General features: G+C 47.3%; 2 protein-coding genes across 3 annotated transcripts in view; one reads left to right on the plus strand and one right to left on the minus strand.

The window, feature by feature from the left end:
* The window catches only part of IGFBP7 (insulin like growth factor binding protein 7), a 15,759-nt gene extending 2,412 nt beyond the window's left edge, over window positions 1–13,347 (plus strand). The window contains exons 2-5 of one of the 2 annotated variants that reach the window (XM_063421562.1): window positions 9,956–10,065; window positions 11,107–11,223; window positions 11,582–11,712; window positions 13,112–13,347. In XM_063421562.1, coding sequence (XP_063277632.1) covers window positions 9,956–10,065; window positions 11,107–11,223; window positions 11,582–11,712; window position 13,112 — 359 coding nt within the window. In that variant the 3' untranslated portion in view covers window positions 13,113–13,347. The remainder of the gene's footprint in view (window positions 1–9,955; window positions 10,066–11,106; window positions 11,224–11,581; window positions 11,713–13,111) is intronic. The other variant, XM_063421561.1, reaches the window with a different exon arrangement.
* Window positions 13,293–15,024, minus strand: part of POLR2B (RNA polymerase II subunit B) — a 16,660-nt gene continuing 14,928 nt past the window's right edge. The window contains exons 24-25 of the mRNA XM_063421550.1: window positions 14,438–14,633; window positions 13,293–13,537 (exon numbers count right to left, since the gene is read on the minus strand). Coding sequence (XP_063277620.1) covers window positions 13,448–13,537; window positions 14,438–14,633 — 286 coding nt within the window. The 3' untranslated portion in view covers window positions 13,293–13,447. The remainder of the gene's footprint in view (window positions 13,538–14,437; window positions 14,634–15,024) is intronic.

Below are 15,024 nucleotides of genomic sequence, written 5' to 3' on the forward strand. Positions count from 1 at the left end.
CACAACCGTGCCAGACATCTGGAAGTATTACTCTGTCCCTTAGGGCCTCCAGGCAGTTAGGAGCTTTGGGTGGGAAGTTGTAATCTTCACATGGATTTTGAAATACTGACAGGAGAGAACATCCATCTCATCAGCCTGACAGAATAGAGCCTTTTCCAGCATCTTTCCAGAAAGGAGGTGGCGCTTTTCTAGGTTTCTAGAAGGACCTGAATATTCTGGTAGTTAAACAGTAGAAATTCTGGCTTTTGCCATTTTCCACCACAAACAGATGCGATCTCCTTAAGGCAGTATCTCGGGTGGGGTCCAGCACAGGGAGACCATAAACAGGCAGGATCAGTCGGGTTTTTTTACAGTTTTTGCACAGAAAGAAGTCCTTGGTTGACAGGGCACTTGGGCTTCCTGCTTATAGAAGATGGGCTCTGAGGTGTCTGCATGCCCTCGCATGTCCTTTTCAGTCCAAGAGAGCCTTTCAAGGTAGTATATAAGAAGAGATCCAGAAACATGTTTCCAGCAGTGGGTTCTAGCTGTGTTTGATTGCTCTTGGGATTTTTAAAATTTTTTTTGTTCAAGTGGAGCTGGAGAGGGAAGACTTGTTTTGCACATCCTGTTGGATCTTTCTTTGATGTTAAATAGCAAAAGAAATGAGCATGTTCTCAGCCCTGCAGAATTCGCCTTGACCTTGTCCTTGGTTGTTTCCCAGATCTCTCAGATGTGACATCTGTGTTTTGCACAAAAATCACGAAGCCATGCAGAAAAATGTATTTCTGCAGCAGCCAAAACTTCCTGCTGGAGGGCACAGGAAAACACAGTTGAGAAGAGTTTGAAAGGATGGAAAGAACCCTTGCTCTACCTGCACTTGGCAGATGGAGAGATCCAGCTGGTCCTTTCTGGAGTGGGTTTGTGTGGGCAACTGTTGGGGATGTCTGGGAAAAGGCATCCTACTTGACTGCCAACTCCTTGAGGCTGCCTGACTGGTCTTGGTGCTGTCCCAGCAGAAAAAGCTGTGTCTTTTTGCTCTGGAGGAGCAGGCAGTGATGCCCTGGTGCACCCTACTGGCTGGGCTCCTGCCTTGACCTCACACTGGCACTCAGAGATGGCCCTGGATTTGCCCTGTTCCCTGACAAGGCACCAACTACCCACATCCCATCTCCACTGTGTGTCCCAGCAGCCTCTTTGTAGCTAATGGCAGTGCTGAGGATGCAGGAGGTGGATGCTGTGAAGTTTTCCATCTGTGTTCCAACACTGCCTTTGAACAGATTGTCTATTTGCTCTCTACCTATGAAACTGCAGCTCAGGTCTGCTGCCAGGTCTCGCAGGCAGGGCAGGTCCAGACACAAGGCAGAAGCCTGCTGGTGGGGCAGGTACGGGCGGTCTGGGGTGCCTCCTCTGGTGGCCCCTTGGCAGGAGGGGAGGCTGCTCTGACAGCGGGGGAGCTGCCCTCTGTCACTGCTGTCACACAGCTGTGCACAGATGTTCAGAAGTGCCTCTTAAGGAGTTGGTGGCTTCAGGAATGTAGGCTGAAATTCAATTTGCAGTGCACACACTGAGGCTGTTTGCAGCCAGCTAGGACCTGGGGCAGGAGGACTGTGGTACCCACTGCCATGCAAAGCCAGCTGGCATAAAGAATTAGGGTTATACAGCTCAGCTCAAGCCAGGCAGAAAACCAACCTCAAAGCACCAAGCTCCATAAAAAAAAAAGCTATCAGGATTCCTGATGATGATCTCTGAGCTGAAAAATACCAGGCACCAACTTATTGCCTAACCAGTGCAGGAAAGGAGAAATACCCCTGAGTCTTTCTTATCTTTAGCTACCAGGAAATACCTGCTTTGAGATATGTGTTGTGATGCTGGAAATACTGCCAAAGCTGCCTCATTATATGGTTTGAAGTCCCTAATGCTTGTTCCAACAGGGTTGAGGTCTCCAGGTTGTTTTGCTGTTGTCAGGCAAGGCTTTCTCTTTGTGTTATGCTCCCTTCTGTCTTGGTGGAAGCCAAACTCTTGTTCTTGCTCAAATGCAGTGTACCACAAAGCAGCTCTCAGCTGACTTCAGAGTACAGTGTTTCACTCTCAGGGGAACTGGTGCTGCTTTGTACCTACCTACAAAGACCTCCCGGGGGTAGAAATTCAGGGCCTCTCTGTGTGCAGGGTGAATTTGCTGGCTTGCCAAGAAGTCTGCTTTATTTCTGTTCATCTGAATGTGGTTTAAAACTGTGTGGCTCCATGAAAGGGAACATGCAGGGCTTTTCCTTAGGATGATGAGGGCTCACAGGATCCCTCCCACAGGCTACAGATGAACAATAGAACCAGGAGAGATTCTTTTACAGCTGACTGTAATCAGCATTAAACTTGTCTAAATCTCACCAGTAAGGAGATCCCAGTCACTGGAGCTGTGCTGTCCCCTCAGAGAGATATCGATTTGGCTTCCCAGAAGCCCAGGCAGCATCCCTCATGGCAGGGTTTTTTGCTAAGGTGCCACATACCAGCTCTGAGGCTCAGAAGAAGGTGGGTCCAAGGTTTCTCTGCTGTCCACAAGGTTTAAAAAAACAGGCTGATAGATGTAGGATTGTGACTGCCAGGCATTTGTGGAGACTGGCAGCCTCAGGGACAAATATATCACTTCCAAATTCCTGTCAATTTACCCCATCAGTGATTTTGCCTTGCTGATGCTTCACTGTTCCATAAAGGTTTATCTGTGCTGGAAACAAAGAAGTGCCAAGTTCCCACAGGTCAGCTTCAACTCAGTTTTGAGGGTGGTTTTTATTTTTTTAATCCAATACCAGAATAGAACAAAAACAGGAGTTTGGAAAAAAAAACCCAAAAAAAGCCTAGTGGGAAATGGCAGACTGCTGTTATCACAGAGATTAGCTCATCTTCTTCTGATACAGCTGCCTTAAGTACAAAGGCTCCCAGCTCTAGACACCACAAAACATAGTTCATAGTCAGGCACATTTTGCTAGAAATTCTTCTAGATTTGTTAATCAGAGGCTCAGATTACTTAGTTCTTTCATCCCATTCTTCCCTTTCTGGATTTTAAGGGACTTAGAAGAATATACACATTTCATAAGTCGTTTTGTCTTTGCCAGGGAAAGATTTAGAAAAGCTTTTGCTAAGTCATCTGTGGTTGGAAATGAACCAAGTTCCCTGATTCTCCTGGGAATCTAGTTTGAGTTTCTTCATCAGGTGGGAGTGGGGGTCTTTGCAGCCGTGGCCTGTTACCTGCTGTCTTCCAGTGCAAAGGAAAATGTTGCTTTTGTAGGTGGATCTTTCCAGCATTTTTGTGCTGCATCCTGAGAGTCTGTGGCTGAGCACTCTGGGGTAGATCCCATCAGGGCCCACAGACTTGGGAGCATCTAACTGGCACAGCAGGTCACTAATTGTTGCAGCAGCCCTCTTGTTAGAAAAGTAGAAATGAGCCGAGACACAGACTTATTGTTTATCACAGTATGAAAAGGGTCCTGGTTTATTCCTCTTTACAGCTCAGCCATCGTGACTCCAACCATTCACTGACTCTGGCTGCAGCAAGCTCCTGCTGTGGGAGTTGCAGCCTTCCCTTGCAGCCTCTGACTGCTGGTTATTTCCTGCTAAACTATGACTGCAGGTACTGGTTTGCAGACTCAGCAGGCTTTTACCTGGCTAGACTGTGACTGCAGGTTCCAACAACAGGCTCTAACTGCAGACCCAGACGGACCTCACAGCAGGAATTCTCTCTCCCCAGGATCTATCTTCTTCACAATTCCCTCTTCCTCGACGTTCCTCCTCCTTCATAATCTCCCCTCACCAGCTAACCCACTCCCTTTTATCACACTTACCTGTACTGGCTATAGCTATGACTTATCAGGGGTGAGGCTGTATTGGGTAATTAACGCAGTTGTTACTTATCAGGGATGAGGTCGCATGTATTCCCTTCTCTTACAACTAATCATTTCCTAATGGATTATGTGGGCTTCCCTTATCTCCCCATCACCAACTTCCACCTCTGGGAGATGGGTATCCTGAGGACAACTGGCCCTGATATCTGAGACAAAGAAGGCGTTAACTGCCTCTGCCTTTTTCTCATCCTGTCACTACACTACCCTCTGCATTCAACCAATGATGGAGACACTCCTTGACCCTCCTTTTGCTGCCAATGTATTTATAGAAACTTTTTTTGTTGTCTTTAACTGTAGCAGCCAAATTAATTTCTAGTTGGGCTTTGGCCCTTCTAATTTTCTTCCTACTTGATGTCACAACAGCCTTATAGTTGTCACACATTACCTGACCCTTCTCCCAGAGATGATAGATTCCTCTTTTATATTTTTCCTAAATTCTAGCCTTAGTTCTCTGGATAATGAGGCTGATCTTTTTCCCTTTCTAACTTGGGGACAGTCTGCTTTTGAATATTTAATAATTCCTTTTTTAAAACACATCCAGCCTTCCTGGACTCTGTTGTGTTTCATGACCAACTCCTGAACACTGCTATTCACTGCTCTCAATGTTCAAAAATACTGGTGATTTAAAATTCATGTGTAACTTTGGGGGCTTCCACTACTGTAGCACAGGTCATAAATTCCTCCTTAAAAGGCATTCCACTATTTGAAAAGGTTTTGGTTCATTGGAGCTTGAGTTTTTATGGTTACAGTGTTAAAAGCTACTATGAAAGTTGTTTGATTTATTACTTGCCAGAGTCCTAAAGAGCAACAGTATGTCAGTGACTATGCAAAACCTTCACTGCTCAGGTGGATCCTGTATTTCTCCTATGTCTTCATTCTCAATCATCACAGCATACCCAAATTCACTAGGAAGGAATGATTACTGATCAGCAAATTCCACCCTGTGTTTGTTTTTTCTGTTGCTGGAAAGGCATGCTGTGTTTTAAAAAAAATGTGTTTAATCCTTTGTTGGGCTGAGGTTGACTGAGGTTAGAACTAAATAGGAGATTACTGCGTAACAGGTCTAATCAGGTCGGATTTTTGAAAGCCCTGCTTGCTTTTCCATGCATAAATGCTGCCATGCTTTTTTTCTGTGTCTGCCACTGTAAGCTTTTCACATTCTTTCCAGGCTTTAGCTCATGGAAGTAGATGAGCTTTTAAGGTCCCTTTCAACCCACACCATTCTATGATTCTGTGACATGAAGGTCATGCCCAAGGTCTCTGAAGGCAGCGTTCCCAAACCATGGTCAAACAGCAGGGCTGGGATTTCCAGTGGCAATGGTGTGCACCACGCTGGCCCCAGTGGTGTGGAAAGCAGGAGGTGCTCCATGGCAGAATGGCCCAGGACCCTTCCTCACGCTGGCTCAGTCTCAAGTCTCCAGGGCTTGGGGCAAAGCTGTGTTTGTGTTTGCAGCCTTTCCAGGGCCTGCTGAAGTCTGAGGGGGAGCGTCCAAACAGACACAGCATCCAACACCCGCTTCCTTCTCTAACTCTTTGGTCTCTTCAAAGGCAGATTACAGAAGGACGAGAAATGCCTTCAGAAGAAGGTAACAGATGAGGCTTGTAGATCTGCCAGAAAGCAGCAGGCAGCTTTGGGAGTGGGGAAGGCTGGGAGCTGCTTGCACTTCCCATCTGCTGCCGCCTCTCACAGGGCACTGACCTGGGAGGGAGCAGCTGAGGCCATGCCAGCTAAAATGACTGGATGTTGCATATGGAAGGTTTCCCTTTTTCCATATAAAGTAATTTTGAAGGGAAAGTGCTTTACCAGAACTTAGGAGACTGAGGAGGGTTTATTTTCAGACTTGCAATAGCTTGTGAGAGTGAACAATGTTCAGCTTTTGCTTGGGTTTGTCCTCTCAGGGGCTGTTCCCATTCTGTGTGTAACCTGGGGCTGTGGCAGGGCAGTGGAGTGTGCAGGAGGGCTGGCTGGGAGCCAGGCTGACACCCACGTGAGCTTCAGCATGTGGTACATGGGTTTGTGTGTTCATGGTCTGGGCTTCCACACACTCCCAAGCACTAGGACATAGCCCACGGTTCTTAATGTCCAGCTGATTTTTGCCTTAAGTCACGTACCTGTAGCTCCTTGATTTTAGCAAAAAAATTACTGCTTTGCTTGCTGTGTGATTTTTATTTGATTGTATGTGTGAACACCAAAGGAAGATTGGTGAGGACCTGCTAACCCTCAGCTGTGAGTGACTGTCCAGGTATAAGTGAGGGACAAGTGGATGGGCTGGGACACACCAGGTCTCAGCTAGCTGAGGCTGGGCACAGAAGGGGTGCCTGGTATAGGTGGGGTGTCAGGAACAGATGCCAAATAATATCCTCATCGAGGACGTCAGTGGCTCTGCTGTGCACATTGCTGTGGCAGAAAAGCAACTACACACAACAATGGGAACTCCTTTCCAGCTGCTGTTCTTGACATAACACAGGCTGTCAGTTCCCTGCAAACTGCAGAAAAAAGTGCTTTCAGGCTCTGTCCCAGGGTGAATGAGCTCTGGGGCTCTGTAAAAAGCTCCTTCCTGGGCCAGGGAGAGTTGTTTGTTTTACAAACAATGGGCAGAGCACAGAGGAAATGCTTGAAGTGCCTGTGGAGAGCAGCTGATCTCCATCAACAGCCTGGGCTGTCATCTTGGTCAGGGAGCTCCTGTGCAGTCAGGGACCATCTGTACATCCAGTGTCCCTGGCACAACAGCAGGGACTACTCAGGCACCTTGATGGTAGTGACCATTTTTATGGGCAGGTGCAGCCCTCAGGTCTTCAGCCTGAAGGAAGCTGAGGGAGAAACCATCCCCCTGTAGGCAGTGCTGCCAACAGAGCAGCAAGGCCTCTGAGGTGCTGGCTGTAGGATGATGGCAGTGGGGGCTCCTCGCTGGCAAGAATCAGGACATCTGCCCTGTGCAAGGTGGGCTTGTTTCCAGTCCTGGCTTTGCTCCCTTCACAAGAACTCCTGAAGCAAGAAGGGCGCTTGGAGGAGGGAATGTCCTCACATCTTCTGAAGTGCTTGCAAGGCTCTGCCATCCCTTGCATCTCCTGTTGTGTCAAGCTTCCGTATCATCTGTCCATCTCTGCTTTGGGGGACTGTGGGAAGGGCCCATGAGTGGGGCCAGCACAGACAGTAAGCAGGGTGACTGCCATGCACCTGGGTGTCAGCTCACTGTGGTGAGAGTTTAGCTACTACTGTGGCCGGTTGTGATTTGACTTTAAATCTTGATGACTTCTTGGCCCCTCTCATGTATTTTTAGTGGCGGAAGAAGCCCAGCTCTAGAGTTTTGGCTGTATGGATTTAAGTCAAATGCCCAGGGAGAGCACAGTGACTTTTCCCATGACACTAGCTGCATCTCTCAGGATGTGTATTCCCAGAGCTGTGTCAGACACAGGCAGAGTCCTGTGGATGCTTCCAGCTCATTTTGCAGCCAAATGTAGAACGTCATGTTCTGCCTGGTTGGATCAGGATGTACATCCCAAACTCAGGACTAGCTTGCAACAGCCAAGCTCTCACTGTGCTATGACTGCTGTGCCAAGCCCGACAGGGCTTTGCTGTGAAGCTATGCAGGCAATTCCCCTGTCCAAGAAGATAAACAGTATCTCCTCACCCACGAGCTGGGTAGAAACTCCTTGTCCCTTTTCTCCTGACAGCAGTTACTGCTGAAAAATCATGGTGTGACCTGTTCATGCTGGCAGGGTGAATAAACACCTTTGGGCAAGTGGGTGTCTGAACTCTTGGCACAGGGGGAAACCCAGCGGTAACCAAGACTGAAACACCTCAGGCAATGGATTTAGTGGTGTGTTGAATGCTGCCAGTTCCCACCCAGAGGAGAACTGAGCCGGATCCTGGAAGAGCATAACAATGCCTTAAAATCCACCTGGCTTTTAATATAAGAGTCAGGATCTCTCATCTTCTGTGGTGAGAGATGGTGATCATTGAGGAGCATTTGTGTTTTTCCTGCCTCATGGAAGAACCCCAGTGAGAGGATGGTGTCATACAGGTGCTGACATAACCCTGCCAGCTGGGGACAAGTCCCAGGCTCTCCTTTAGGAAAGCAAATTTGCATGTGCAGGGCTGGTTAACAACAAGGACAGCAGCAGCAGCAGGTTTTGCTGGGTGCATGTCAGCTGGAGGTCCCACACAGAGCTGCCAGCTGAGCTGCCTGGGGACATTGTGTCCCATCAGAGCTTCCAAGCGCCTTATTATCCCTATTGTTTAAAAGACACCAGAAAAAGAACAGCTGGGCTGTGCAGGAAATGCTGCACTGGGTAAGGGGAGCAGAGTCTGTGACCTGAGGTGGCCCCATCCTAGCGATGTAATGCCCTGGGCTGGCCACTGTGGGGTACTCGGGGGAAAACCTTCAGCAGGCTGTTGAAACGCTGCTTAAATCCTCTTCTTGGCTGAGAGACTCATCTCTGTGCAGATGACGAGCACCTGGGTTGTGGTGTCTGCCAGGAAACCAGCCCATGCTGACTATTAGGTGTGGTTTCAACCATCACCCAGGGCTACACATAAAACTTCTCTGCTTCTCCACAGCTGCCTCCTGTTAAAAATAAGAACTGGGATACTTCTGTAACAGGGAATATTGATTGCAGCCACCCCATGTCTCTTAGCAGCTTCCCACCAGCAGGCTGTGTACAGTCATTCCTGGAAAGAGAAGTCTTGAAAGTGGAGAGCAAACACTTCTCTGGGTTTGCACCAGCTGCTCAGGAGCAGGGAACCACCTCAGCATCTCTTGGACTAAAATAGAAGCATGGCTGATACCCTTTGGCTGGTGATACCAGTGTGGATCTTTCCCCAGATCATGAGGAGGAGGAAGACACCAGCTTTCTGCTGGAAGATGGTGCAGTGGGATGCACTTGAAACCTGCATTCCACTGTCTGCAACAGTGGTGCTGGGTGGAGTGCAGGGCTGAAATCAGTGCAGATTCAGGACCCCATAAGGAGCATCAGGACCCATATCTGCCTCTCTTTTATGGGCCTGGGGATGAGCTCTGTGTGGTCTGTGAGCCAGTATATCCAGGAGCTTCTGTCAGGCTGGCTCTGGAGTACCTTTCTGCATAGGAAATGCCTTTTCCTGACGGAATGTAACGGGAGCTTTAGTTTCCTGTTACCGCCCGCATCTTCGGAACAGGGAGAAAAGCTGTTTGTGATGTTCTTAAGTTATCAATAACTGGAAATAAACATTCTGTGCTCCTTTGGTCTGCACTTCCTACTGTGGGGAATTTATAGCTGCATTTTGCAAAACAGCCTCGCTAAAGAGGGACTGAACAGAAAAGGCCTTTCTTCCCTTCCTGGGATATGGGTTATGTCTCCAGCATTTCCCAGCCTGAGGGATAAACATCTCCAGCGAGATCTGCAAAACAACCCTGCTCTGATCTGCGTTAGAAGTGACTCACTATTTAACCAGGAATTGGAACTCTGTGGAGAAAAAAGGAGCTCTGCATTCACCTACTCCCTTCCGAGATCTCGCCCATGGAGAGCTCTGTCACCACCCAGCCAGCCTTCTTTGGCTGAGCATTGCACACAGTTAAAACAGGAACAGTGTAACACTGAATTCTGCTAGCCCACAGCCATGGGATTGAAATCGTGCTGGGAGAAATGATGCTGCAAAGTTGGGCAAGCTCTTCATGGCATGATAGAGTGAGTGGGATGCACTCTGTCTCCTGGGGGTCCTTTCCTCCATGCCAGCTGACTTGGTGACTGCATGGTAAGCAGAGCCAGCAGTTGGTACAGTTCTGCTTAACCTCTGAGATAACAGAATACAAACTGTATTTTACTTCTAACCTCAACCTTGTGAGGAGGAGGGCTCATCACCTGAACTGCTCAACACTTGGGTTTTCATCTGGGGCAAGCGCCCATTGGTCTGGATAGCTCAAGGCTGGGTGTGTGTGGCACTTAGGAGAGAGAAGTGCTGTGATGTGGGATCAGTGAACTTTGCTCCTAGCAGGGATTACCTTCGCTTCATCCTCAAAGCTGTGACTGGCTCCCACTTAAAAGGCTTAGCGTGAAGGCAGGCTTGAAGTCACCTGGGACTTAAGAGCTTTTCTCCCTTTTTGCAGGACCCTCCATTGTGACTCCTCCTAAGGATATCTGGAATGTAACAGGAGCACAAATCTACCTGAGCTGTGAAGTCATTGGCATCCCAACCCCTGTCCTCATCTGGAATAAGGTAGGGGCCCTGCTAAGAGCTCTTACAGCACAGCAAACCTGAGGTAGCTGAAAGTGCCTGGTAAGCACACAGGCCATAGCAGATCCCTCTGTAGAAACACACCTCTTTGATGAGTTCTCTCATATCTGCAGTTCTGTCCACCCCCAAACATCTGGTTTTGCTTACTTTTTAGACATTAGTTAGAAAATAAACTCTTGTTGATCCCGAGCCAGGACAGGACTTGTGTTTCTCTTAGTAGCGCCTGGTATTTGGAGCATGTAGGGAATGTCCCTTGACCTGCCTTCACCTTCACCCTGCTGGCAGCAGTGACGCTGAGGTGGCTAGACATCGCCCACGTCGGGAACAGGAACCACACGGGGCAGTCATTTAGCTCCAGTAGCCAGCAGCATGTTGATTTTGGCAGTGCTGGTAACATCTGGCTTAGGACGGGCCAGTGTGGGCTTGTTGACTCAGGCAGCATGTTCTGCTTGTTTATGAATAGACGCTGAGTTTACACTGAATGTCAGTGCTGTTCTGCTTTTCAGGCCACCTCCTCATGGCTGAGAGACTGCTTGACCTGGTGGTAACAAGGGTTGAGCACCACTTATCCTGTGCTGTGCTCTGGGCTCAGGTACTAGGGATGGACTGCAGGGGAAGCTGCTTTCCCACTGATGTAGGGCCTGCCAGGAGGGACTGCCTGGCTTCCTGCAGAGAAACAGGCAGGGCTGAGCACACCCTTGGGAACACACACACAAGTTCTGCGAGGCCAGATCAGCACAGGGCATGTTGGCACAGCCCGCTGCCCAGCACCATCCATAGCAGAAAACCGGGCCACTGTTGCTGCTGAGGTGAGGGGAACACAGCCTCAGGGCCGAGGCACTGGGCTGGTGTGGCTGCACTACATGGAGGATAGCGTGAAACTCTGACACTAGAAATACACTGCTGCTGCACAAAACACATCCATGTATATCTTATGTTCATCTGTGTGCAGGTACGGTTCAGCATGCAGTTCCAGTGTAAGCAAGCCCCAGAGTTCTTACCCATTGCTGCCCCTCTGTTTAGATAATTCGAGGACAGTATGGCGTCCAGAGGATGGAGCTTCTGCCTGGGGACCGGGAGAACTTGGCTATCCAGACCCGTGGGGGCCCTGAGAAACACGAAGTGACTGGCTGGGTGCTGGTAAGTACTCTGGGTAGGCACAGGGCTGCACAGACAGCAGTGTGCAGTTTGCAAACTGCCCATGAACAAAGAACAGCACAGGAGACAAATGGCAACAGATTATTTTAGATTAATTTAGAAGAAAACAACCTGTGTGAGTTAGAGATGAAGGATAAGGGTGGCTGCTGGTTCCAGTCTTACCTGGTGCATGTACCCTTTCTCTGTCTAGCATGCAGAAGTGTGCATACCACTTGCAAAATCAGAGGGGGAATAGAGGGGAGGACAGGGGTTGACACAAAGAAGTTCTGTAAGATACAGAATCACCTCTACCAGTGCACAAGATGCTCACTGGGGGAGTGGGGTGTGTTTCTTCCCTTAGATATCTCCTCTGAGCAAAGAGGATGCTGGGGAATATGAGTGCCATGCATCAAATGCCAAAGGAGAGGCAACAGCTTCTGCGAAAATCCACGTTGTGGAAACTCTGCATGAAATAGCCCTGACCAAAGGTTGGTAAGTGTGGATGAGCACTCAGCAACTCTCTCCCCTAACAGTTTATTGTTATTTGATACAAAAGGACCACCTCTGTTTAATGCTTTAAAAAACCCCACAACCCAACAAACCCTCCCCCCTCCTAGAAATACCAGTTTAACATGCAGTATTTTGCATTTGATAAAACTTTCCAGCAAATCTTAGCTGCTAGAGTTCTCAAGGGATGGTTAAATAACTCCCCATATGCTGTAAAGTACTGGAAATACCAAAGTAAAATTAAGAAATGCCTTCTGGGTTTTTTATAGAACAACTTCCAGTGGGCTTCCAGCCCTACATTTGTATCATCCCTTCAGCGTTTGGATGCTTTCGAACCTGCTCCTCTCTCCTGGGAGCAGTGTTGGCACAGCAGACATTCCAGTCCCTGACGTGTTCTCTGCATGCTGGGATGTTAAACCTCAGAGATTTGCCACAGCATGTCCTCTTTCCTAGGCTGTGTGCAAAGCTGGTGGCAAACCAACCACTCTCATCCAAAGGCTGCAGAGGATGGCTCAGTCCCACAGCCACATTATATGCTTAGGAATGAATCTGGGGAGCCAGAAAAGTAACTGCAACCCTGCTAGAGGCAGAGGGGCAGGGAATAAAGCACGGAATAAAGGCTAGAGAATACTGTGCTGCCCAAATCCCCTACTGGACATAATCTTTAGTTTTAATTCCCGCTAGCTTCATCTAGTCAAGACTATATAGTCTTGACTTTTTGAGTCCTTATGTCTGTGGAGAGCTAAAATATTTCCCTTAGAAAAACATTAGCAGCACCTGGCACTGAAATGAGAGCTTACAATGAATCCAAATATCGTGCATGGGAACTTTGCTAATGGTTTTAAGGTAATCTCTAATCCCCTTTCAAACATCTTATTTATGAGTGTGAATGAAATTGAGTTTTACCGAGTTGTGCCATGAACAGCATGCTTATACCCCAGAACAGAGAATGTTCACTCCCTCTCTCTCAGTAACTACCGCGAGCTTGCAGTACTGCGCATAGTGCCTCAGTTTGTTTCTTACACACACCCAGCACTTGCTACAGCTGGTTCTCTTCAGCTGTAGGAAAGCTCTAAAGCATCTGGAGCTAAGTGATAAGTAAATGTAGACTGCCACTTAAAGGAAATTATTGATAAAGTTAATGGAACAAACTGTCAGACATCATAGCTACACTGTGAGAGTCTGTATGCCATGTCCAGGTGATCTCAGCACAGAAAAACGTGTCTATTATCATGCCCCTGCAGCAGGGAGGGAAGGAAAGAAAGCAGGAAGGAAGGAGAGGTCAGGTCTCACCCTCAGCCAAGAGATCTCAAAGCTATTGCCAAAGTTGCAATATTCCCCCTTGGAATAGGATAGAGTGTAACATGTTTTTGTTTTTCCACAGATGATGGTGCAGAGCTGTGATGTGAGAACTTTCACTTATGCACAGTTTTAAATTAGTATTTTGGAAGCTGCAAGCTCTGGCTTTTTCTAGCTGACTAATCAGTCCCCTCTTAACTCCCTTTTTCTTTGAGTCCAAATTTGCTTGCACACTTCTTTCACAGATACACAAATAGATTCACAAGTTCAATTACAAATTTTAATTCTATTTACATGAAATAAATGTAACTTTGAACAGCACACAGCAGATGAGTAAAACTGTAATTTTGAATGCAATGTATACAAAATGAAACAACCTGAGCACTTGAGTCTCATAATTAAAAAAAAAGCCCTTTTAAGGCTAAACACTCATCATACGAGGTGCAATACTCATAGACATCAGTTCTTGGAAGAGGAGTTTGCAAGCGTAGGGCATTCGAACCAGAGAGATCTGTGAAGACATTTCAAAAGTCTTGTGATAAATACTCATAAAGCATCAACTTCCACCATCCTCTACACAAATAATTTGTTGAGTTTTTGGCTTAAAAGCAAATCTGGAGTTATGCATGAAAGCATTTAACAAGAATTGCTCAGAGACAGTACCAAAGCAAGAAGGAAGCTGAGATTGTCTGTAGGGGCTACACAACCGCTCTGCAGAACACATTTTTATTGTAAAAAGGCAGCCAAGGGATCTGATCCCAAACAAGAGCCATTTGACACAGAACATGTGCATAGCAGAGTGTGCATAATGCCTGAGGTGCATAAATGCAGGTAAGGTTTCCAGCACACATCACTCTGTAACCCCAGTGCCATCATTAACAGTTGCAGCAGTCAGTCCCTAGCACAAACACAAGCCTGTTCAAGGCAACTATTTTTATCTCTGCCACCACTTTCCCTTGACATACTTCTGTAACCAAGCATGCACTGCATGGCTTTTATTAAATTAAAAAAACCCACCAAAGTACAACACAAAAGACCTCCCGTGGGGACCCAGCTCTGCAGGCATAAATATCTTCATGGGACAGTCACAAGGGCGATGCCTCTAAATTCCTGTGATTCTGAGTTTTACTTCTAAAAATAAGCTCTCAAGCATTTTAAAGTCTCTGAAAACTGCACTGAACAACACTTGAGCAGCATTTCCTGCCAAGTGACATGCCAACACTATAAAATTAATAAAGGAAGCATCCAAATTGACTACAATGCTATAAATGCTTAAAACAGTTATGAAACTAAAATAAGCAATTGTTCTGGTGCTTCTTTAAATATTTACTTCCCCATCCTCCTGCTTCACTCAAGTGGCATTTCCTCCTGCCCACAAGAAGAAACAATGGCTGATGAAAACCACACATACCTGGGTTTTGTTACGGCACCCGCGGCATTCATAGGTGTGAGTCCTCGTGTTTGCAATTGCCATGATTCCACAGAGGTTACACACATGCACCTGGTACGGGTCTGAAGCTTCAAACAATCTTTCTCTCAAGAACTGGGCTGCTCCATGAGCAATCTGGCAATCTCGTTCCATTTCTCCAAAGCGAAGGCCACCATCACTAGAAGGAAGAGAAAAAACCCTCAACTTTTGAGTTCACTGGCAAAATAATCAGTTCTTGTTGGTGGAACAAGTATCCATATTTCATGGCAGGAGGAAAGCTGTGCATTAATTTTCCTCTAACACCACATGATAAAACTGTGAAAACAGATATTAACTGACTGCTGATGAGCATTTCTACAGCTGGTGTCTGACAGCCACAGCACAACCATACAGCAAAATGAAGTGTGCAATTAAGTCATCCTCTGCTTATCTGTGGTGGGTTTAACCTTGGCTGTCTGCCAGATGTCCCCCAAGAGATCTCTGGCTCCATCATGTCAACAGGACATGGGGAGAGTGTAAGATGAAAAAGCTCACGAGTGGACATAAAACCAGGGAGATTATTTACTTAT

This window comes from Prinia subflava, chromosome Z (assembly GCF_021018805.1).
Source record: "Prinia subflava isolate CZ2003 ecotype Zambia chromosome Z, Cam_Psub_1.2, whole genome shotgun sequence".
Taxonomy (NCBI): Eukaryota; Metazoa; Chordata; class Aves; order Passeriformes; family Cisticolidae; genus Prinia; species Prinia subflava.